At 41.4% G+C, this 25,683-nt stretch overlaps 1 protein-coding gene across 1 annotated transcript in view; it reads right to left on the bottom strand.

Moving 5' to 3' along the window:
- Positions 1–25,683, bottom strand: part of LOC137518633 (cadherin-10-like) — a 612,711-nt gene that overhangs the window by 104,081 nt on the left and 482,947 nt on the right. The window contains exon 8 of the mRNA XM_068236734.1: positions 1,370–1,623. Coding sequence (XP_068092835.1) covers positions 1,370–1,623 — 254 coding nt within the window. The remainder of the gene's footprint in view (positions 1–1,369; positions 1,624–25,683) is intronic.

Consider the following 25,683-nt stretch of genomic DNA (forward strand, 5'->3'; position numbering starts at 1 on the left):
GGGATTATTTGGCAACAATGGTGGTTTCTGTCTTTAAAATGTTCAGATACACACGTGGCTTTCCCTGCAGCAGAGTGAGAATCTGCATAAAGAGGAGGACCATGTGCATTGTGGGGGGAGGCACATGTGCATTGTGGGGTGAGCTGGAAGTGTGTTTGTAAGCACTGTGTAAAAGCCAAGCCATACTATGGATTTGTGGTTGGCCTGAAAGCGGATTGAATTAAGTAATCCCCTCAGTGGCGAGCGGCGGTCTGCCAATTGTAAGTACTCGCATGCATTGATGTAAGCTGTTTGTTTTATATTCATTTTATACTGGAGAGAGGCTGTTTGATTTGACTATACATAAACAGACTTTCATTAAAGAAACACAATCAATGCCCAACTGTTCTAAAATGACACTTATACAAATAATGTCTAAGTAGCTGTGTAAACATTTTCCTACTTTTCATGTTAAATATCAGAGGCAACAGCTTTAATTCATTCTGTGTAGATTTTAGCTACATTTAGAATGTCTCTCTGCAGTCTGACATGCTAAGAACAGTGTAATATTAAAGCAGAGTTATATGAAATGATTCTGGTATCAGGTTTCACACACACACACACAATTACAAATGTTTATGTTGCACATAAGATACATTTCCTCTGCTCTCTGTGAGAGAAAGCTCTGCCTGTCTCTGACTAAGCTCTTTGCACATACAGAGTTAACAGATAAACTGTGAGGGAATTCCCCCCATCCCCTCATGTATCACTCTGGCATCAGATTACAGCAGACTGCCCATCATAAAAGTGTTAAAGGAATTAGACAACACTAAACTAAGAGATACAGATTCAAATGTATACACCAGTACTTAGCAGCACTTCCCAAACATTTCCTATTTCAATTGAAAAAAAATGTTAATCGATAGCGTTTCTTTAAGAAGCTGTGTACTGCTTACTGGCTATGATCCGTCCTTTCTCAATTTCTCAAGAGATAGTGCATACCTGTTTTTTCCATGTCTTTAATCAAGTATTGACATACCTTTTTACCCCCTGAGTGGTGCTAGGTAAGATTTTTTTCTCTTTTTTTCTAAAGTTTAGGTTGTTTGTGAAGTCTCAAGGCAGACACATCACACTTTACATTAATATGCATACCAGAAAAATAGATATTATTGTATCAGGGAAATCAGTTTAATACACATTAACATAAGAATACCAAGTGAGTTTGAAGTCCATAAAAAAATCAAGAGGGATTAGCATAATGCATTGTAGAACTCAAAGCACTGAGAAAAATAAAAGCTGTACTTTGTAGCTTGTACTTTGCGGAATAAACTGTATTTTACCATAATAATTATGGTCAATGTCCTTGTGAAATAACAGTAATAAACTATACCTTATTTGACTTTGAGTATAATCGGGATCTCTTGCCATTACAGTTCCAATTATTGTTCCTAATTCAATATCTTCATGCACCTTAAACATATAACTAGGTCTTCCAAACACAGGTGGCTCATCAGCATCTTCCACTGAAATCTTAACAGTTGCTGAGTCTTTAAATGGACCAAAATAATGAAAATGAGAATCGACGTGTGTATTTTCTACTTCCACTTTTAAAGTATACAGCCTTCTAGTCTCATAATCCAGTTTCTGTAAAGGAAAAAAAAAAACAGAGTAAAGAAGAAACACTTAGCAGTAGCACACCTTTATTTCTGTTTTTATCTCAGTCACAGGATATACAGAGGTTTTCAGTCTGTGCATCTATTTTTACAACTAGTTTACTTTGCAGTTTTTCCATGCTAGAGACATAGGGCTTGATTCACAAAGCGGTGCTAACCCAGTTAGAGACTTTAGACGTGATAACCATTGCACCATGCTGGTGAAAAGCCAGTTTAGGCGTGATAAGTTTAGGCGTGATAAGTTTAGGCATGATAAGTTTAGGCATGATAAGTTTAGATAAGTTTAGATCGCGCGCAAAGTCCCGCACACAAAGCAGCGCCATTAAACTCTATGCAAAGTGCACCAGAAAAACTTTTGATCAGCTGTGCACTGCGGTGCTAACTCAATTGGTGCTTAAACTTATCACACCTAAACTTATCACAACTAAACTTATCATGCCTAAACTTATCATGCCTAAACTTATCACACCTAAACTTATCACGCCTAAACTGAGTTTAGGCATGATAAGGGGCTTTTCACCAGGGTGCTAACTGATAGCACCGCTTTGTGAATCAGGCCCATTATGTGTTTGTTTTTTTTTATCCCATAAACTGTATAATGTTCATTGCAGTAGTTTACATTTTGCCTTCAAAACACAGAGCTTGATTTATAAAATGGGACAATATTTCACATATGCTGTGTTCATTACGATAAAAGTAAAAATAGCAACTGCCAATTAGTATATATATTTTATGCAAATTAACAAAATTTAGCAACATTTATTAATAATTTAGTTATTTGTAATGCATGGGGTATTAGTGGTATTTAAGCACCATTTGGCCTCTTGAATTCACCACCTGTCAGCTGCTCCAGTCTACCAGCTGGGCAGCTTGCTAGGGGTGGCAGAAAGACACCCCCCATGGAGGCGCATCTGAACATGGTGGTTGCAGAACATGAGATGGTATTTCGCCACCAGGTAATGCCGCTGTGTGACAAACATGACACTTGTGGTGTTACCAAATGATGGCACTTCTGCAAAATTCTCTTCACCACACTCCTTACCCATTTGTCTGTAGAGTAGAGTTATACTCAATGAATCACATGGTTATTGTAATATTTTATTTCTTTTTTAAGTTGATGTAAGTATTTAAGCTCTCTTCTGTGTCACTGATCATGCTGATTGTAGTTGATTGTAGACTAGAGTTGTACCTCTCCAGCATCTGCCAGAACAACCTAAATTTATGTTAATGGTAGGGTGATGTGGCTGTGATATCTCAATGAAAGCAGCATATATTTCATTTTCCCACCACCACTGACCTAACTTAGTCAAATTAAACAGCCACATTATTACACCACATCTATGAATATAGGCAGGGCCAGTGGGATGTCATCAGTTGAACTTGAAGTGGACAGACACTGTTGGCAGTTTCCCTTCTATCTATAAAGAAAACTACAAGAAATCTGGCTAAGTTCCAGGGGGAAGCTGGCTTCAATAAGTATGACATGATTCCTCACTGCTGCCACTCAACATTCAACAATTATAGAAGCAGTGAATCAAGAGGGGGTCAAGAGAGGAGAGCCTTGAACATGTCTGTCAACTTACAAAAGAAATAAAATATTACAAGAACCTTGAAGTTTATTGAGTACATGTTAATACTACTAATAAATGGGCACAAGGTCTTTGGAGGACAACTGGGAGGCACATTTAAGTAGCATAATGAAGGACACACAACCTCTGCCTAAGTAAAATATATATTTTTTTCATGTCAGGGTGGTCCCTTTTGCATAATCTTCATGTGGATATATTCTGCCTGGTTATTAACTTAATTGACTACATGTTCATTATGTTGGTGGTACACTATGTGGTGGTGATATTTGATTTTGAAATAAACGTATATCTTTTCAGATTTTTGCAGTTTTTCTGCTTACACTGTAGTAATGATAATCACGATTTTATTAGTAATTGGACTTATTGGTTAAAAGGGAGTTAGCTAGTTATTGTATCTCATTTGGGGTGTGGACCTTAAAAGTTATTTGCTCTGTTATTTTTCCCCTATTAAAAGCCCTCATTTTATTTGTCTCACATTTAGTGACCCTTTTATATTGACCCATAGTATAGGGTCACTCCAATTATAGTGCTTCCATTTATAGACCCCTCCTTCAATGGGACCTTCTTCTAGTGCCCCCTTTAAAGTGTCCCCATGTGTAGTGCTCCTTAACCACTTAATAACTAGGGATGCTCATTCGAATTTCGTGGAATTTAAATTTCTGAGTTCCGATCGGAAATCCAAATTTCCGATCGGAACTCGGAAATTGGAATATGGAACTCGGAAATCGGATTTCTGCAGAAATACTGCATTACTGCAATTCGGTAATTTTAGCCCAATCACAGAACTTGAAATCAATGGACCAAACAGAGAATGTAGAAAAAACTCAGGAGTATTTGGCCAATCAGAGAATGCAAAAAATGACAAAAAGACACTACTCGGAAACTCAGAAATCTGAACTCGGAAATCGGATTTCTGTAGAAATACTGCATTACTACAACTCAGTAATTTTAGCCCAATCACAGAACTCAGAAACATTGGACCTATCGGAGAATGCAGAGTCAACTCGAAAGTAGTTGGCCAATCAGAGAATGCAAAAAAATGACCAAAAAAATACTCGGATATCGGAAATCTGAACTTGGAAATCAGAAACCGATCGTAAATCCATGAAATCGATAATCGCCAATGGCGAAAAATGGAATTTCTGTGGAATCGGAAATTGACATTTCCGACCATCCCTATTAATAACAACTGGACATTTATAAACGTCCAGTGTGTTAGTGGCGAGTGACCCATCAGTTTGTTACTAAATGAGGCACATATAGTATCATTTTTAACCGAGACGAATTGTAGAATACATTTTGGTGTGTCTTAAAGTTTGGACACACATCACATAAAAGAATAGGTACAGACAAACTCATTCCAACATAAAAAAGTCATTTTCTCATCAAATTTGGAAAAGTTTTAGAAAAACTACAAGAGACATATGTAGTAACATTTTAACCATGATAAGTAGTAGAATAGTTAGAGAAAGTTGAGAAAGTTTTAGAGTTGAGGCCCATGTCTTGTGTATTCTTTTTAGTTGCAAACTGAATCAAAGGCAATTAAATTTTTTCATACGCTGTACCAAAATAAAAGAAAATAAAAGTGACAGAATATGAAAGAAACAACATACATTGTTACCTTAGAAACTTGGATTTTTAAATGTGTATGCCATGAGGGTATATTACTATTATGTTTTGCAAATAATGTCTTATAATCATCAATAGTGTACAATGAGAAAACAAAAATGAAAAACAGAAAAAAGACACCTTTATTTTCAATTACAATATTGTCACCATACATTGTGCTAAGAACATAATCTAAATGTTGTTATAACCAGGATGATTAAGCAAATAAAATTAGTGGGTTTAACTTATAGTTAGCACTGTTTATTGTAAAGCTATAATGGATGTAAATGGAGAAATAGTGTGTTTTTCAGGGTTTTTTTCTCTACTTTTCCCTTTAAAATGCATTGAAAATAAGGTAATTACTAAACAAAATGCCTAAATTGTCCTGAAAAAAATATAAATCATTTAGGTGTGATTAGTAGTAATAAAGTTATTGGTGAATGAATGGGAACAGTCCTGATATGTGAAAATTCCTTTGATCCTGAAGTGGTTAATATACAGGATCCCCTATAGTGTCCCAATTTATAGCATCTACCTGTATAATGCTTCTTATATATAGTCCCCATATTTATAGTGCTGTCTATAAAGCCCCCCCCTCCCACATACACATACACATTATAACACCTTAAAATTATAATGCCCTTGCATAAGGGAAATTTGGGTGCACCATGTACTGCCATAGGCCAACAGTAATTTGTGCGCTGTTAAGAGACGGAACCCAAATTACTACAAAAACAGTATAATTCAGCCGCCAGCAATAGCTGGGAGCCGAATTAAATTTTACCACTGAGTCCATGGTGGCCTGGAGGAGGAAAAGTAATTAATGTCCCCAGGACTTTTGCAGCAGGGTGAGCTGTTATTCAGCTTTGCCCTGCGCCCAAATCTCCTAGCGCCTTAATTACATGGATGCCCCTGTAGAGCCTTTAACTTTTAGAACAGCTTATGCAACGGCCTCTATTTTATATAATAATACATATTTTCCCCATACAGTACAGGGTGCATTTCTAGTAAATCACTCTCTGTGGACTCAATTCACAAAACAATACATGTACGGAAAAAGGTTTTGCCATTGTGTAACAAAATATAGTGAACTTAAAATTGACATTGGCACAATGAAAAATAAAATAATGATAGCTATTTGGTGCACTAAAATAACTCCTTTAGTCACAAAATTCATTATTATGGTTGTGCTACATGGAGACATTTCAATACACAAAGCACTAAACATGCATAATTTATTCTCACACTTTGGCTGGAGACAGCAGAACAGACTTTTCATTTGTCCATTTATTATACTCTAAAATGCTTCAAAAGCAGTAAGGCTAGTAATATGTATTTTTAATAAACAATTTTGATGAATCCTTCCATTATTACTCACGTAACAAGTTTAAAACGGTTCTGAATCCTTGCACAGGACAAAAGGAAAACCTAGAGAAGAGTACTACTGAAAGTGCTTGTGAATTTGTCCATACCAAATATCAGAATCAGAATCAGAATCAATTTATTTTGCCAAGTAAGTTTGCACTTACAAGGAATTTGTCTTGGCAGTTGCTTAACCACTTGAGGACCACAGTGCTAAACCCCCCAAAAGACCAGGCTGTTTTTTCTGTAATTGGCCACTGCAGCTTTAGGGCCAAGCTGCAGGGCTGCACAGCACAGCAGACGAGGGATTCCCCCCCCCCCCCCTTTTCCCCCTACCAACAGAGCTCTCTGTTAGTGGGGTCTGATCGCCCTCCCAGTGTTTTTTTTTTAATCAATATTTATGTTATTTTTTTTATTATTATTTTTTACTATTGATTTCTAAATTATTTGTAAACCCTTGCACCCCCCAGCTGGCCAATCCTGGTGATCGGATGTCATAGGCTTCTGCCTATGAGTGCCGATCACTCTCTTGTCCCCCAGGGGGACAGCCGTGTCACACGGCTGTCCCCAGTACATTGCTGCTGCTGATCGCAGCACTGTACATGTAAATAGATGCCGATTATGCCGTCTAACAGTCTTCGGCGCTCGGAGACTGAAGAGGGGGCGGAGCTCCGACTCGAGCAGGAGATGCACGCGCATCCTGCACGAGATCTCCTGCAAACTGCAGCCCCAGGACTTGATGCCAATCGGCGTTAGGCGGTCCTGGGGCTGCAGCCGCGGCCATGCCCATGGGCGTGGAGCAATCTTAAGGTAGTTAAAGTGGATCCGAGATGAACTTTTACTCATTGCATAATTATGTTCCTTCCATATAGTTTATAGGGCATTCCTCAAGTCAAATACTTTTTTTTCTTGTTTTAGTACTCTAATTCCCTATAAACTAAACAAGCCTCGCCCACAGCTTCTCCAAAACACCAAGGCACTCAGACCCATGTAGCAAAGGCTTAGGGGAACTCAGTCTGGGCAGGAGGAGGAGGAGGTTATTAGCCAGAGATTTCAGAGGCAGAGGGGAGGGGGAGTGAATTTTTCACAGGCCGATGTGTGGAGATGCAGTTGCAGATTACCTGTGTAATGATGACAAACAGAACATGGCCACTTTCATTGTATCACAGGATTAAATCATCATAAACTGTTGAAGCTGTATGCAGCCAGATTTGCTTTGTAAGCTATCTAAACTTTAGATATGATATATAGATAAGTTACTTGTTATAGTTATTTTTTCATCTTGGATCCGCTTTAACAAATACAAACAAAAACAATACAAGGACAGACAGTATGTATATTACAAGTCAAGAGAACAGTATATAAGTATAATGGCAGTAAGCACGGTGAGAATTGTTCATTTTCAGTTCTGTGCTGATTACTCTCAAGTCCTAGCAGCTCCAGCGTGGTTCAGCATTAAGTATGACTACTGCCTGATGAAAAAAGCTGTTCCTGCGTCTAGAGGTCTTAGTTGCGATTGACCGGAATCTTACTCCTGAAGCCAAGAGCTGGAAGATGGAGTGTGCAGGGTGAGAGGGGTCAGAAGCAATCTTGGTTGCTCTCTTTCTGCACCTGCTAGCGTAAAGATCCTGCAGGGAAGGTAAGCTACAGGCAACTATCTTTTCCGCTGTTTGGATGATGCACTGCAGACTCCCCTTTTCTAATGCTGAGCAGGAGCCAAACCATACAATCATAGATTGTGTTATGGTGGATTCGATGATTGCAGTGTAGAACTACACCATTAGATTTTGAGGTAGGCCAAACTTTTTCAGCAGACGATAGTGGGCGTATTGTTATCCCATTTTAGGTTGTTTGAGATTGAAACTTGAACAACTCTACCTGGGTTATTGTGGATCCATTAATGGTTAAGGGAGGTGCTGGGGGGGGGGGGGGGAATCTCCTAAAGTCTTTTATCATCTCCATGGTTTTAAAAGCATTTAGTTTCAAGTTGTTGCTGTTGCACCAGGAGGAAAGCTGTCCCACTACATGCCTGTATGCAGACTCATCCCCGTTTTGTATGAGACCAAATACTGTTGGGTCATCTGCAAACTTCAGAACCTTAACAGATGGATCTGTGAAGATACAGTCATTGGTGTAAAGTGAGTAAAGCAGTGGGGAAAGCACACAGCCCTGGGGTGCACCAGTACTGACTGTCAGAGAGCTTGATGTGAGTTTCCCAAGTCTAAAATGCTGTCTCCTGTCAGTTAAGAAATGGGTTACCATTTGCAGATGGATTCAGGTATGTGTAGCTGGGAGAGCTTGCTGTGTAGCAGTGATGGAATTATGGTATTAAATGCAGAGCTGAAATCTATGAATAAAATCCTGGTGTAGGTTCCTGGGGTGTCTAGATGCTGTAGTACATAATGCATACACATGTTAACAGCATAGTCTGTGGATCTATTGGGCCTGTAGGAAAATTGCAGAGTTTCCAGGAGGGGATCTGTGACAGATTTCAGATAAGCAATTATCAGTTTTTCAAATGCTTTCATGACCAATGATGTCAGGGCAATAGGCATGTAATCTTTTAAGCATGTAGGTTTTGATTTTTTTTATTGGTACAATAGTTGAGCTTTTAAAACAGGCAAGGACAATTGAGAGTTTCAGAGATGATTTGAATATGTCTGTGAATACAGGCGCTAATTGATTGGCACAGAATTTCAAACATTTTGCATTTACAGAGTCTGGCCCAACTGCTTTCTTAGTGTTCTCTCTTTTGAAGAGTTTGTTTACATCTGATTGGCATATTGGTAGAGCATGCACATCTGGGGACAGGTTAGCAGATTGTGTCTGGCCTCCTGTGTTGTGTAGATGCTGAGGCACCGCAGGGGTGGAGACGTTGGCTGGTTGGAGGAATGCTCCGTTTGCCTGTTGCAGAGATGCAAGTTATGCAAATTGACTTGGTATGTTTGGCTTTTGTTGGTAGTGTCAAACCGGCAATAAAATGTATTCATTTGCAAGCTGCAGGTTGTCTAGTGATTGTGGATGTTTTTTTTTTTTTTCTGTAGTTGGTAATTTCATATAGAGATTTCCATATTGTGGACGAGTCGGCCATGGAACATTTTTCCTTGAGTTTCTTAGAGTAATCTTTTTTTGTGTCGGTAAGGGCTCTCTGCAGTTTGTACTCCGCAGCTTTGTAGAGGACTTTATTGCCTGTATGATATTCCCTTTCTTTATCGAGGCACAGCTTCCTAAGATGTGATGTAAACCAGGGTTTACTGTTATTGTACCTGATGCACTTTTTAGTGGGGATACAGGACTTTTCATAAAAGGTAATATATGATGTCACAGCATCAGTGTATTCATTTAGGTCACTAGTGGATTCTTTGAATATATTCCAGTCAGTTAAATCACAGCAGCTCTGTAGTTTTTCTACAGCTTTGCTAGTCCATTTCTTAACTGTGGTCACTACAGGTTTGGCAGTTTTTAGTCTTTATATGTATATTGGGATAAGCTGTACAACAGCATGATATGAGTTTCCCAAAGCTGCCCTGCTGACAGAGGGATATGAGTCCTTAGTCGTAGTGTAACAGAGATCAAGTGTCTTACCTTCTCTAGTTGTGCTTGTGACGTGTTGCCTGTATTTGGGGAGTTCTTTGGAAAGGTTAGCACTGTTGAAATCCCCTAGTATGATAAAAAAAGAATTGGGGTACTCCCTTTCCACCTCAGTGATTTGATCTGCGAGATCTTGGAGCCCAGGCTGCATACATGTTTGTGGAGGGATGTACACAGCAGCCAAAATAAATTAAGAGAACTCATGGGGTGAATAGTAGGGTCTGCAGTTTATGAAGAGAGTTTCCAGCCCAGCCGAACATGTCCTCTTGATAATTGTATCATCCGTACACCACATATCATTAATATTGAAACAGAGTCCTCCACCGTTGGTTTTGGCAGAAATAAGTACCGTATTTTTCGGACTATAAGACGCACTTTTTCTCCCCTAAAAGTGGGGAGAAAAAGTGACTGCGTCTTATAGTCCGAATGCTTGTTTGCTTCTGGTCCGCAGTGGGGTGGAAGCAGCAGCGTGAGCGACATTGTAAGCGGCATAGGAGAAGCCGCTGTAATTATACACAGTGCTCTCTGATCTATAATCCCTCCGAGCGTGCCCCACAGCAGCGATACACCCGGCATTGTTATTATCCGCAGGGCGCTTGCTTTGATCTATAATCCCCCCCCCCCCAGCGTGCCCCGCAGCGGCGCCATACACTGACTCTAGGCGGCATAGAAAAGCCGCTGTGATCATTAACAATGTTCTTTCAACTTGCCCGTTAGCCCGCAGCTCGATTCCAGCTGACAAATGATGAGACACTTCAGCCGCTATAGCGGCAGCCCCGTTAGCCCGCAGCCCGATCCCAGCTGACAAATTACGATACACTTCAGCCGCTATAGCGGCAGTCCTCAGAGGCTTCCGTACTTGCATTGTCATCACATGACCCGACGGGTCATGTGATGACGCAAGTAAACAATGCAAGTACGGAAGCCTCTGAGGTGAAGTGTATCGTAATTTGTCAGCTGGGATCGAGCTGCGGGCTAACGGGGCTGCCGCTATAGCGGCTGAAGTGTCTCATCATTTGTCAGCTGGAATCGAGCTGCAGGCTAACGGGCAAGTTGAAAGAACATTGTTAATGATCACAGTGGCTTTTCTATGCCGCCTAGAGTCAGTGTATGGCGCCGCTGCGGGGCACGCTGGGGGGGGGGGGGATTATAGATCAAAGCAAGCGCCCTGCGGATAATAACAATGCCGGGTGTATCGCTGCTGTGGGGCACGCTCGGAGGGATTATAGATCAAAGGAACAGCATTGTATATAATTACAGAAGCTGCTGGTTAAGAACACTGTGGATCTCATGGGTGCTGCTGATGTCGTCCTACTGTGCACTTCCTTAAGACTGCATGGACACCCTGACCAGACACAGCTACTGCCACCCAGGCGAGATCACGTTTGCTGTAATTGTATTGGTTAGTGTAGCTGGGAAGGGGAGGGGGGGGGGTGGGAGTTGTGTAGCTGGGGGGAGGGGGCATGCAGGGGTTAGTGAAGTGTAGTTTAGTGTAGCTTGTAATGGCAGCAGGGGTTAATGTAGCTTGGCAATGTGACAGACATCTTAGGGGGAGGAAAGGTCCATAGGACGCTCCTGGACCATGCATGCACCCAGGTTTAGTGTATTTTTTTTTTCCCCAGTTTTTGCCCTTTAAACCTAGGTGCGTCTTATAGTCCGGAGCGTCTTATAGTCCGAAAAATACGGTACGTTCCGGTCAGATCTGTAGAGTGGAAATACATTAATCTGCAGAGCGTTGTCTGGAATAAGCTCAGATAGCCAAGTTTCTGTGAAGCAAAGGGCAGCAGCGAGATGAAAGTCCTTCTTTGTCCTGATCAGTGGTTGAAGCTCATCTAGTTTTGTTACATATTGACCTGACATTAAAGAGTATAATTCCAGGTAGTGGAGAGCGCAGTCCTCTGCATCGAAAGCGAGTCTGGATCCCGCAGTGCTTGCCTTTTCTTCTAAGCCTCACTGCCTGATTCAGCACAGTAGCTCCACTGGTTAGAATCCCCAGAAGATCAAGAGTAGATGAAATATCCAGGGGTAGATTATATTTAGCTAAATCCTGAATGCTCAGTAGTTGTGCACTGGTGAAGGCTATCTGGGTTGGGTTGCACTAGACAATGTTGAAAAACAAAAACACATAAAACAAACATAGAAAGACAGAGCAAGCTGCCGAGGCTGCAATCTCAATGCGCCAGGAGGGAGGATGAGGATATCCAATAATAAGCAGAAATGTTACTGTAACGATTGGTGTCAGCAAAACAGATTTTCTGATTATTGGTGATCTGCAGTATCACCAATAATACAGATGCTATTCCTGATTATATGGTGATCTGCAAAATCACCAATAATGCTAGTATAGCCAGACACAGGACAACCAATGTGAGATGGTGTTTGGTGCAACAGTACTGAGGAAGAGGAGATCTCCCAAAGGGGCAGGTGACTCAGACAGTACTGCAGCCAATGATCACCTGAGGAGCAGGTGATTCAGACTGTACTGCAACCAGTGGACACCTGAGGAGCAGGGACCACTGACTGTGCTGCAAAGGCTGATCACCTGAGGAGCAGGTGATTAATACTATACTGCAGCTAGTGGACACCTGAGGAGCAGGTGTTACAGACAGTGCTGCAGCTGAGCTTCACCTGAGGAGTAGGTGAAGGCTACTACAGATCCCTTACCAGTGGCTAGGCCCACTGTTGAGGACAGGAAGGTCAGACAAGCAGAGTAGGCAACGTACAGACAGATAAAGTACAAAGACAGAAGGCTGATTCAGTGTTAAGTTCAGGCATAGTCGGCAACAGGAATCAGATGGGCAGAGGTACAGAATCAGCAAGCAGGAGAGTAGTCCAAAGGAAGCAGAAGGTCATAACAGATAATACAATGCAATTAGTACTTTAAGCTATCAACAGAATCTGGCTAAGTGTGGATCCCCAGCTCCAGCCGGTTCTAGCACACTTTGGGATCTGACTAGGGTCTGAGCGTTAACACGTTAGCATTCGCAACAGCAGACGCGGGGCAACTGACAGACTAGTACTATATATACAGAGATGCCCCGCAGCGCCGCCCCCATCACTCAGCCAATCCAAAGTACCGTTGGAGTCAGCTGATTTGGCAGATCAGCTGACTCCCCTTTTATTCGCATAAAGGTCCTGTCGTCTGGTGTGCGCGCGCGTAGACCTCAATCTATGTGCAATAGAAGGACCAGGCAGAGCAGCAGCATGTAACTGTGTGGCAGAGGCCGCCGGCTGATACATGGAGATAGCCGCCATGCCGCTTGCCTCTGCGGCGGTATCTCCACTATCTATTACAGTTACTATTTGGTAAACATACTGTAACTGTACATGGCTGCATGTTACAAGTGAAAACAAATTTGCAACACTTGATGAGCTTCTTCATTTTGAAACTGGTATTTTCAACTATATGATTACACTGCACCTTATCACTGTCCTATACTATTGTGATTTAGTAAAGTCTACGGAAAATCTGGAATCATAGTGGAAGTGAATGCATGACTCCTAATTACATATTACTGTGGACTCTGCACCAAATGTTGAGGTGTGTTAAAGTGACTGTTCAGTGAGGGAGAGAAGTTTTCTTTTACTTAGGGCTTCTTCCAGTCACTACAGTCTATTAGGTCTCTCTGAGTCCTCTACTTGGTTGTGCCACTGTCCTCCAAACAGGTCTGCAACTGAGCCTAGACGTGGGTATCTGTGCATGCGTGATCCCAGCAGATTGCAGCCAGCCATGGGATCAATGAGGTGGGCACAGGTGGAGAAGACAGTGAGAAAACTGGGCGAGCCAGGAGGACACAGATGGACCTGATAGACTGCAGGGGGCTGGCATAAGCACAGCACCAGGTAAGTAAAATAAAAACAACTTAATTCCCTCATTTTAGGTTTCCTTTAACCACTTGAGGACCCACCCTTTACCCCCCTTAAGGACCAGCGCTGTTTGTTGGGATCTGTGCTGGGTGGGCTCTGCAGCCCCCAGCACAGATCAGCGGGCACGCAGAGCGATCAGATCGCCCCCCTTTTTTCCCCCATATGGGGATGATGTGCAGGGGGGGTCTGATCGCTCCGGTCTGCAGGCATGTTGCAGGGGGGGCACCTCAAAGCCCCCCTCCACAGCGAAATTGCCCCCCTCCCTCTCCTACCTGTCATGCCCAGTGATCCGGGCTGCACAGGATGCTATCCGTCCTGTGCAGCCAGTGACAGGACGTCCCCTGTCACATGGCGGCGATCCCCGGCCGCTGATTGGCCGGGGATCGCCGATCTGCCTTACGGCGCTGCTGCGCAGCAGCGCCGTACAATGTAAACAAAGCGGATTATTTCCGCTTGTGTTTACATTTAGCCTGCGAGCCGCCATCGGCGGCCCGCAGGCTATTCACAGAGCCCCCCGCCGTGAATTGACAGGAAGCAGCCGCTCGCACGGTATAAGCGTGCGGTCGGCAAGTGGTTAAAGTGGGATTATACTTCCAAAACTAACATCTCAGTAACTACTCGGTTACATAAAATAACATTTGACAGCATTCTCAAACATTCCCAGTGTGTAAAGTTATTTATTTTTACTGCAGAGAGCAGTAGAAGCTTCGCAATCGCTAGTCATCAGCAAAGGCAATGATCTTTCTGTACCTGTGTCTTCACTCTATCCCCCTCTCTCTGCTGAAAAGACCCTGGCAACAGCTGAGTAACTAACAGAGAGATTTTTGCCTTTGCCGATGACCAGAGATAAGCAAGCGTTTACACGGGGGAACACTTGGGAATGCTTTCAAATGTTCTTTTATGTAACTAAGTTACTAACATTTTAGTTTTGGGAATATAATCCCACTTTAAGTAAATATATTTTTAGACCTGGCTACTATTTGAGAACCTGCTAGTATTTATAGGAGATCATTTTTTTTTTTAAATATTGATGTGGGCAAAATTTTCGAGCTGGATTCTTTGCATCATTAAAGCGGAATATAACCCTGCATTTCAACTTTGCTCTAAAACAATATTTACAGCATATTATATGCAAAAAGCATTTTTTTTTTACTAGACCAGCATTGGAAGGGTTAAACACAGAGGTTTAAAGTTCCATGGAGAGATATGCAGAAGTTCAGATTGTTACATTCTATTTAGTTAAATGTATCTATTGAGAAATGTTACACACTCTTTGGCTGTCCTCCAGCTCCTTCTCAGTCAGAGAGAGTGAGTCACAATTAACACTTAGATACATTTATGTAAACAAAATGTATCTATGTCAGCTTTGGATGCGTCTGCAGAAATCTCCAGGAACTTTAAAGATCTGTGTAACCCTTCCAATGCTGGTCTAGTAAAAAAAAAAATGCTGGTTGCATATAATACACTGTAAATAATGTTTTAGAGCAAAGTTGAAATGCAGGGTTATATTCCGCTTTAAATGCACGCATTGCATTCTTTGCTACCGGTTTGCTTAAACAGTAAAATTTTTAGACTCTGACCATCACTGGCCTTGTGTTGCTACAAAATCAAGACTGGAGGTTAATGCTTTTAGCAAACAACACTCTCCCTGAATTGTTACAAAATGGCCCATTCCCAAGGGATATTAGGGAAGCCTTAACATTTTTATATTTTTACAAGAAACATCAGAGCAGCATCAGGCTTGCTGTCATTGTCTGACTCACACAAGATGTATTCCCTTTGCAAACTGCATTGTGTAACTGCCATATTTGATTATCTTCAGAGAGAATACATAGAAATCTTACTTCCTGTAGAGAGCTTGATAACATTCCATAGCACATAGCTGACAGACCAGGACACCTGGGCACTTTTAATGCCAAGATTAATTCAACTGCATGGAGACAGTGGGGCACATGCTTTACCTCATCACATTACACAGATAATGCTTAACATGTCACTTACTTTACAGAGCTGGAAATTAATATTATTCTGTTATTAAGACAATGCAAGCTACACTCTAACAGACTGTCATTTGTTCATGAAAGATTGTATTTATATAATCTTGTTATGGACAACCTTGACAATCATAGACCCCTGGACACTTTACAGAAGAGAAAATCCCTCTTCACAACAATTATAACATTACATTAAGCGAAAGGTGCTTGCTTGCTTTTCTACTACTAGGTCATTTCAATGACCTGTTCTTATTCCTCCTGTGAGCCATTCTTGATGCAGAAGCAGAGCTGTTAATTAACTGCTCACTCAGCCTCTAAAGATTACTCCCTTTCTCATCTGATGAATGTCAGGCCTCCAATTGATTCTTAACTTCAATCTCTATAGCTACATCCAGCTTGCTTGCAACTTAGTTAAAATTACATCATGTACCTAATATCTTGATATGTGCATTCAGTACTAAAGAACATAGACTGCGTAGTACTGTACACAAAGTATTGCCTTGTACTGACATTTTTACAATGACTGAAGTTTTACGCCAGTTAACCACACAGAATAAAGAATAGTTATTGCCTTTTTCAAAATGTATTGGAAGAAAAATGTGTTTGCTTAGATATACCTATCAATATAGTACAAGCTAATATTCTAAAGCCGTGTATTGTGCCTCCCCTCTCCATAGGTATGAACACGACACACATTGAAGCACGAATAAATCCCCATCATACACGGCACTCAGTAATGCATTAATTAATCCCATGATAATGAATGATTGCATTGCATCTTGTACCACAGGTTTTAATTGCTGTTCTCCTTTATTCTATGAGTAGGTCTGTGTAACCCTTGCAGTTTAGGATGTGTCCATTCCTATTGGCTTCTTTGCAAGAACTTAGTCATCCGACTGATTCAGTGCCTCCACCCGTCTAAATGGGGCAGATGGGGGGGGGGGCAGAGTCGGCACAAGGTCTTCCAGCACCCAAGGCTGAGACACCAAAGTGTGCTTCTCCATCCCTCCCACCCCAGTTGTCACGTCACACACTGATTGCTATTTGACTAAAATGTGCCCCAGGGCCCCAAAACCCCCCAACATCTCAATCTCTAGTTATCTGTCTTGCAGTCACTGCCATGTATCCCCTTCTCTTATTTCACTATGCTTCAAACACAATAGGGGAATGCTAGCTGAGTGAGTTGTGCTTACCGTTCTACACTGTGCACCGAGGCTGGATCCTCTCTCGCCTCTGCCTTGGCCCGGCCCTGGGGGGGGGGGGGGGATTGTATACCATTCCTAATCTCAAAATGAAAGTATAAAGCACCTTAATTTCTTATCTGGATCTATATAAGAGTGTAGTGTTATGACCTTGTACAATTTTTACCTGAACTTCAGGAAATCAGTTCAATATGTAAGCCAAGAAGTGGGGACTAAGGGAAGAGACAGGCACTCTGGGGTACATGAGGGGTAGTGGAGTTGCGTAGCATCTGAAATCTATGATCAAGTGCAGCTGAATGTGTTCTAGAGAAGATGTGTTGAAAGGACTGAGGAGGAAGAATGTCTGGCACTGCAGAGTGCACTTTACTACCACAATGCAATGAACTGTTATACTACAACAGGAATGTAATTTAAATAAATGGAAGTCCAATACATGTGAACTGAATGACGGGTAATACCTACAAATCCTTGCATGTGCAAATAAGGGGGTGTTGGGTGCTGTTCATAGGGGCTCCAGGAGATAGTAAGAGCAGGGATTGTAGGTGACAATATTGCAGTACCACTCAGTGGTGGAAGAGGAGTGACGGAAAAATCTCTTTCATTACCCCTCTTCCAGCACCGAGCTGTGCCATAACTCTGACATCATTCTTTGGGTCCCGATCACATGTTATATCATGTGATCGGGACCCTAAAGAGGATGTGGACATTACAGCGCCACTCAGTGAAGGAAGTGGAGATCCAATCCAGCGTCCAGAACAGGTAAATATAAAGGGTGCTCCCTGCTGCTTTGCATTAGGCTGCATAAGACAGCTCGCGCTTAGCCAGATGCAGTTGCCCTGCCCCAAGTTATTTAAGCCGAGATAACTCAGGCAGGGCTGTCACATGACATGGGATTTATCTGTCTTAGGCCTCTTGCACACTACATGAGATTCCAATTTTTTATCTGATCTGATTTCGGATTCCGATTAAAAAATGTACTGCATGCTGCTAAGATTTTTAATTGGAATCCAAAATCGGATGTGTAAAAAAATCGGAATCGCGTGTAGTGTGCAAGAGGCCTTAGATAGTTTAATAATAGTTTGATATAAAACAGTCACATAGCCTTTTTCTGATATTTGTTCATTTTATTGTACAATTGTAGAAATTAAGAATTTTACCTATGCTGACCAAAGTGTTCTTTGAAAGGGTGACTCATTTTCTCAGTTCAAGCAATCCCTTCGGCAGGCCATGCTCTACTAGTTTCATTGTCTATTTTACCTTTCAAGCTTATATTTTTAGAAATTACTTGAATTATTAATTATCAACCCGCGTTGCCTATGATCTAGGGCCTTCTATTCTGATTTTCTTGGATAAGTATTTAAATTACTTTGCCTCCAAAACATTTGACATGTATTGAACACCACCTTTTTTAGTACCTTCCCCGTGACTGGGGAGTTTCTTACAATAGCACCTCCAACGCCTTGTTTTTTTACAGCATGAAGGTAATCTGAATAGTGCATCCATTTTTTGCATTTATAGATGTAACAAAGCTTCTAAAAATTCTTCATTCACTAAGAATCGATTCACATCTTCTACTTTCTTATATAGAATGTGAAGGGAAAGGGAGGGGGGGAGGAAGGAAGGAAGGAAGGAAAGGAAAGGAAGAAAGAAACAAGGGTTTTAATGTTTTCATTACCTCAATATTCTTAATTTTTAGTTTAAAAATAATGAAAAACATGAAACAGCATGCACAATATAAATTGACAGATAGCCCTCCACCTTGATGCTAATACAGAGACATAATCTCTTTTGACAAAGCAATATGCACAGAAAATGACTCTGCATGAGAGAAATGTGCTTACTGTTACAAGCACAAACAATGCATGTGCTGGTATGCAGTGATCTGGACACAGAACAGATCTATGAGTCCTGCTCCCCATTTTCTGCTTTTCACCTTTTGCATTCAAATGATATTTGTTTCTCATCAGTCAGCTAGTATTAGGGGATATATTGAGCAAGCTGCTGGCTTAGCTGCTGGGGTCATTGATTGGACAATAGTCTTCAGTACTCCATTATCATGACTAGCCTCATGAATACTGCCAGTGCCCATACAAAAGTGCTGCATGTCAATCCATTTGTCACATTGTCAAAATATAGGAAAATCAAATCCTAAGTGAAAAGGTAATAATGTATGTAGCTCGCTATTTGGAATTGAAAGCTGACGCAAGCCCACCGACTTTAATATAGGATAGACTGCCTGCAGTCTGCTCTTTACAGCCATATGAAATGAATAAATAAAAATATCAGCCTCCTATATTTGATGTAACTCTACTAAAAACAATTCCTTAATCTATGATGAGACTGATCCTCTAGTGCAAAGAATAGGAAGATTATAGAAGGCAGAGCTACATGTTTAGACTACATAGTGAAAAGATGTGTCATGATGTAAACACACCAATGTAATCTCCATACTTCCTGTGATGTGTTATGTTGTGTACAAATGCTTATTTTACCTGATACATTTCACATCCTCGAAGCAGCTCAGTTGCTGATGTAAAAAAAAAAAGGTACGAGGCAATGAAGGTAGGAAATAAAAATGACCGGCTGAATGAAGAGTTTCACAGAATACCCCGCAGGGCATAGAAACTTACTTAAATGAGCAGTGCAAGGAAGTTTAACACAGCAAAAACAAATAAACAAATAGTATATCAACCTATTTATATGTCAAAAGGAAATGCATCACCCCCAGTAATATCTAATCAAACCTTTCCACAACAGGAAGATAAAATGGTGCCCAAGGCTGAATAACAGTGGGAAAAAAAGGAATTTTGTAGCAGCAATAAAAATAGAGATTATTTTTTAGAAATTTACTCCATCAGCAAAAAGTAACCCTGTCCATATCCTTACACATAAAACCACATTACCCCCTAAAACAAGTACCCACTGGCAAATCACGGCCAGATGAATTGATGATTGATCGTTCCCCAACACATCTGGCCAAATCTGCAATTGTTATATTCATTTCCACAATCACAGCAAAACCTGTGAAAGTCAATGGGGTTTGTAATGACCCTCCATGACTTAATCAGACATGTCGGTCATAAAAAAAACAAATGTCGCTGTAAGTAGAATGCATTGTGAAATGTCATTTAACTAATTTTCATGAAAAATGTTGCACAATATCACAAAAAAAAATATTTGTCGGGCAAAATTGTTCGGAAAAATGTGGATATGGGCCTTCACTGGTAAAGAGGACTGACCCTAGTGTAAGAAATTAGTATCTTCTTCTGAACAGGAAATAAACAATGGGAACACTGTGACAAATCATCTAAAATTACACTCAATGCTACAGATCTTGTACACAAGCTCAAAAGTGCAATAAGTGTCTTGGTAGTATGTACACATTGTAACACCACCAGTGAGTTGGGCACAGGGCGAGCCAAATGACAGCTCACCCTGCTGCCACTTAAATTCCTGCAATCGATGGAACCCCAAATTACCCTTGTGTGGGGTGCGCACTATGCGTACATGTGAAAAGGGTGCCTGCTATAGAAGAAAAATTCCAAATTCGGCTACAAAGGGTGCCTAGTGTAGCCGAGATGCTGAATACCGCTACAAAGGGTGCCTGGTGTAGACAAAATGTTCAATTTGGCTACAAAGGGTGTCTGGTGTAGCCAAAAAGCCACATTCGGCTACAAAGGGCACCTGGTGTAGTCCAAATGCCAAATTTGGCTATAACGGGTGCCTGGAGTAGTCAAAATGTCAAATTTGGCTACAAAGGATGCCTCGTGTAATCGAAAAGCTAGTTTTAGTTTATAAAAACAATGCTATAATAGACACAATTTGTTGGGCTATAAAAGGGCTCTGGACATAGCCTAGAACAGTGATATAGCCGAGAAAAGTGATTACTATGGTCTATCTTCTCCCTACTCTCACACAGAACCATCTCCTGGTGGTGCCTGACCCTAAGACCCCCCTGGTGGTGCGTAACTCTAATCCCACTGGTGTTGCCTAATCCTAACCTCCCCTGTGGGTGCCTAACCCTAAGACCCCCAGGTGGTGCCTAACCCTAAGAACCCCCTGGTGATTACTATGACTTAACTTTTCCCTACTCTCACACATAACGCTCCCCTGGTGGTGCCTAACCCTAACCCACCCTCCTCCCACCCTCCTCCCCAGGAGTGCCTAACTTAACCCCTCTCTGGTGGTGCCTAACCCTAAGACCCCCCTGGTGGTCCCTAACTCTAACCTCTTGGTGGTGCCTAACCCTAAGACCTCCCCTGGTGATCACTATGATTTAACTTCTCCCTACTCTCATGCAGGACATTCCCCTGGTGGTGCCTAACCCTAAGAACCCCCCCCCCCTTTGTGTTACCTAAACCTAAGCCCCCCTGTACCCCCGAATCAAAAATCTCAGCTATAAAATGAGGCCCTTTGGTAGCAAAATCAAAAAAGTTGTAGCCAAATCAAAAATCTCTGCTACAAAAGGGGCACCCTTTTGTAGCAGAATCAAAAACCTTGTAGCCAAATCAAAAATCTCAGCTACAAAGGGGTGCCCTTTTGTAGCCGAATCAAAAACCTTGTAGCTGAATCGAAAATCTCAGCTACAAAGGGCCGCACTTTTGAGGCCAAATGGAAAACCTTGTAGCCGAAACAAAACTCGGCACTCTTTTCACCACCTTGTAGCCGAGATTTACAGAAATAACACTGAAGTCTATGGAGGTGCCCTGTTCATACAGATGGTTCAGGTGCCCTTTTCAACTGATTCTGTGCACTATAGCATTAAAGGTTAATAAGAAGGCCCTTATACATGTTAGAACCACCAAATTTGCTAGTTATGTGAATGAGAACAGTGGCAACAAGAGAAAACAAAAGATCCAAAAGAAAGCAAATTGCAGTTTAAGTGAGAGCAGGCAATGCTTAAAGAGAACATGTACTGAGTAAAATTATTTAAAATAAACACATGAGGTAACTTCAAATGAACATTACATAGTTACCTTGCCATCAGTTGCTGTCAGTTACAGCTGAGAGGAGAACTGATGTGTCCATGTTTTCCTATTGCTCAAGTGGGCGATGTTACAGTTTAACAGTGTGCTGACCAGGAAGCTGTTATGGGGTAAAAGCCATGATGGAGGACGGAGAATTCCATTGATCACAGTGGACAAACAGGACACAGGAGAGGAAAAATAGATTGAGGAGTAGACTGCACGGGAGGCAAGTATGACTTGTGTATGTTTATTTTGACTTTTAATTTTCAGTATAGGTTTTCTTTAACAAAGTACTTCCAGTATAAAAGACAGTGCATGTCATATCAGGCTCTGTCCTAATGCTGAAGGGTCAGGGAAATCTCAGTGGCCATTTTTTTGCAGTTGCAATCATCTTCAGCTACCCTGCCTGCATTGTCATTGCTGACCCCTAGCTCAGCAGCCATTAATTAGGCTGCAGCTGCAGAGCTGAGGGCAGGCCATGGTAACGCAGGTGGGGGGGGGGCAGAACTTCAGCAGACTTTTGAAAAATAATGCCATGGCCACTTTTCAAAGGGGGGAGTGATCACCTGCATAATGAATTACAGCCATGAGATGACAGACTCTTTTATCCTTAAAGTGACAGCAGATAATATATTTTTCAAGACCTGTCAGAGGTGCAATGTATGCAGGTGGAGTGGTAAAAGGTGAAATATATAACAGTCAGTCACCTTAAGTGAAAATATTAAAATGGAATGAAATAAAGATATTTTTTATAGGGGAGGGCAATGGGCACAGTAGAACACAACTGTTTGGGTAGACTTGTACTAGACTTGTACAGAAAGTAAATAAGTACTAAAGCAGCATACATATACTCTTAGGAATGACAGTAACTTGCTCTCCACACAGTGCTAAACTATGTAAATCTGTCCAGCTTTGACGGGCTACTAACCCATGGCACTTTTTTAATTGTTTTACATCTTGTAAACCAACCCTTCAGCCCTGGTGGTGAATTTCAAAGGTCAGTATAAAGTCACTCACTAATCGTAAACAGTTATCCTGTCCAGGTATGTTGTTTGAACATGTGGTGGTTAGGGATGGTCAGAAATGCCGATTTCCGATTCCGCGGTAAATCCACATCCCGCCATTGCCAAATACCGATTCCGCTTTCCGCTACCAATTTCCGCATTCCGATGCGGAATTTCCGCCGGAAATCGCGGAAATTCCGCCTGACTTTAACATTGATTTTCTCAAAAACTATAAGGTCTTTTTGAAAACTTTTTTTGCATCTTGTTTAGGAGATTCTGGTTAACAAACCCTGAAAATTTGGTGTTTCTAGGACTTACGGGGGCTTTGATATTAACCACTAAAGTCAGCTGATTTTTACTGTAATGTAAATGCAGAAAATAGGCAGGTGCAGATTTTCTGCATTTTTACATTACAGTAAAAATCCGCTGACTTTAGCGGTTAATAGCAAAACCCCCATAAGTCCTAGAAACACCAAGTTTTCAGGGTTTATTAAACAGAATCTCCTGAACAAGATGCAAAAAAAAGTTTTCAAAAAGACCTTAGAGTTTTTGAGAAAATCGATATTAAAGTCGGGCGGAATTTCCACGATTTCCGGCGGAAATCCACCTAATGCACTTGCATTACCGATTTCCGCATTCCGATGCGGAAATGCAATTTCCGATAGGAATTTCGGAAATTGCATTTCCATGGAATCCGAATGAGCATCCCTAGTGGTGGTAGTAGAGTTATAATAATCCAAACATTTGTATAGCACTTTTCTCCTGTCGGACTCAAAGCGCTCAAGAGCTGCAGCCACAGGGATGCACTAAAGAGGCCACCCTGCAGTGTTAGGGAGTCTTGCCTTGAACTCCTTACTAAATAGGAACTGACCTAGCCAGGATTCAAACCCTGGTCTCCCATGTCAAAGGCAGTGCCCTTAACCTGTACACTATCCAGCCACTGTGTGTTATTCAATCATGCCTCTGTTTAGACATTGGAAGTTCAGTCAAAAAGTTAAAATTCTTCAGAATATGGAAAACACTGAATCCAAATATCAGTTAAGTATAGTCAATAGTTTATTCTGGCCCCTGGATGGCAATTACAGAACCCAAATTTCACAAAATTCCACAAAAGTGTATATGCCATGTCTGTGCCATGTGTGTGTATGTGTGCGTGTTTGTGTGTATGTGGGGAGAGGGTTGCAGGGGGGATCATTTTATGTGGCATGAAAGACAACATAGGAAAGATGGAAGTACTTTACAGCTTTGTTGGGTCTCTTTCTAAAGCGCACATTTAACAGAATCAGTAGATGTTCATTTATGCAGCTCTCAAAACTGTGTCACAATTAGTTTACAGTATATTTTGCTCTGTATGTGTTTTTTTTTTGTTACATACCGTAGCTTGTGAACAGTATCAAGAGGCGTGCATCACAAGTACACCAGAATCCAAATAAAAAGGCTTTTTTATGGTAGGATGGGTCTCAACTGGTGTCAGTTTGGCAATCAGTATTGGATATATACATTATTTTTTTAAGTTGTAAAAAAAGTTTGAAAGCAGTTAATATAAATGGATTTTACAGATAGTCTATGTTATGAGTATTGGGTGGTAAAACTGTAGCACTCATCTAGGCCAGCCAATTGCTGAAATGTTAGTTAATACAATTGCAGCCACAAGCTCAAACCCTCAAGAAAATGTTACCTTAAAGGATGCCTTAGCCCTAATTTAAATTTTAAAATGATGCCCTGTGTGTGTTGAGAGCAGGGCCGGATTACCGACCAGGCAACAAAAACAGTCGCTTGGGGCCCCATTCAGAGTCAAAGGGGCCCCATTAGCACATAAACCAGCCCTTGCCATCCTGTCAGCGGTGGCTGGATGGTATAATGGTTAAAGAGACTCTGAGCAGTGCAGTAACTATGGAAAGATGCATATCATTAAAGCTCTCTTTCTCCTCTTTCCAATGATATCTAAACGGCTGCTCTATGCCTTTTAGTTTTCGATATTTTTGTGATTGAAATCACGGCCACAGGACGACTTTTCTCCAAAGTCAGCGGTGGCTGGATGGTATAATGGTTAAAGGGACTCTGAGCAGTGCAGTAGCTATGGAAAGATTCATATCATTTTAAAGCTCTCTTTCTCCTCTTTCCAATGATATATAAACAGATGCTCTATGCCTTTTAGTTTTCAATATTTTCGCGATCGAAATCGCGGCCACAGGACGACTTTTCTCCAAAGTCAGAGGTGGCTGGATGGTAAAATGGTTAAAGGGACTCTGAGCAGTGCATTAACTACGGAAATATGCATATCATTTTAAAGCTCTCTTTCTCCTCTTTCCAATGATATCTAAACGGCTGCTCTATGCCTTTTAGTTTTCGATATTTTCGCGATTGAAATCGCGGCCACAGGACGACTTTTCTCCAAAGTCAGCAGTGGCTGGATGGTATAATGGTTAAAGGGACTCTGAGCAGTGCAGTAACTATGGAAAGATTCATATCATTTTAAAGCTCTCTTTCTCCTCTTTCCAATGATATATAAACAGATGATCTATGCCTTTTAGTTTTCGATATTTTCGCGATCGAAATCGCGGCCACAGGACGACTTTTCTCCAAAGTCAGCGGTGGCTGGATGGTATAATGGTTAAAGGGACTCTGAGCAGTGCAGTAACTATGGAAAGATGCATATCATTTTAAAGCTCTTTTTCTCCTCTTTCCAATGATATATAAACAGCTGCTCTATGCCTTTTAGTTTTTGATATTTTCACGATCGAAATCACGGCCACAGGACGACTTTTCTCCAAAGTTGGCAGCTCGATTCAGCACAATGCAATGAAATATAAGGAACCCAGGGGGATATAATTACAAACATCATGC

Source organism: Hyperolius riggenbachi, chromosome 5 (assembly GCF_040937935.1).
Source record: "Hyperolius riggenbachi isolate aHypRig1 chromosome 5, aHypRig1.pri, whole genome shotgun sequence".
NCBI classification, from domain to species: Eukaryota; Metazoa; Chordata; class Amphibia; order Anura; family Hyperoliidae; genus Hyperolius; species Hyperolius riggenbachi.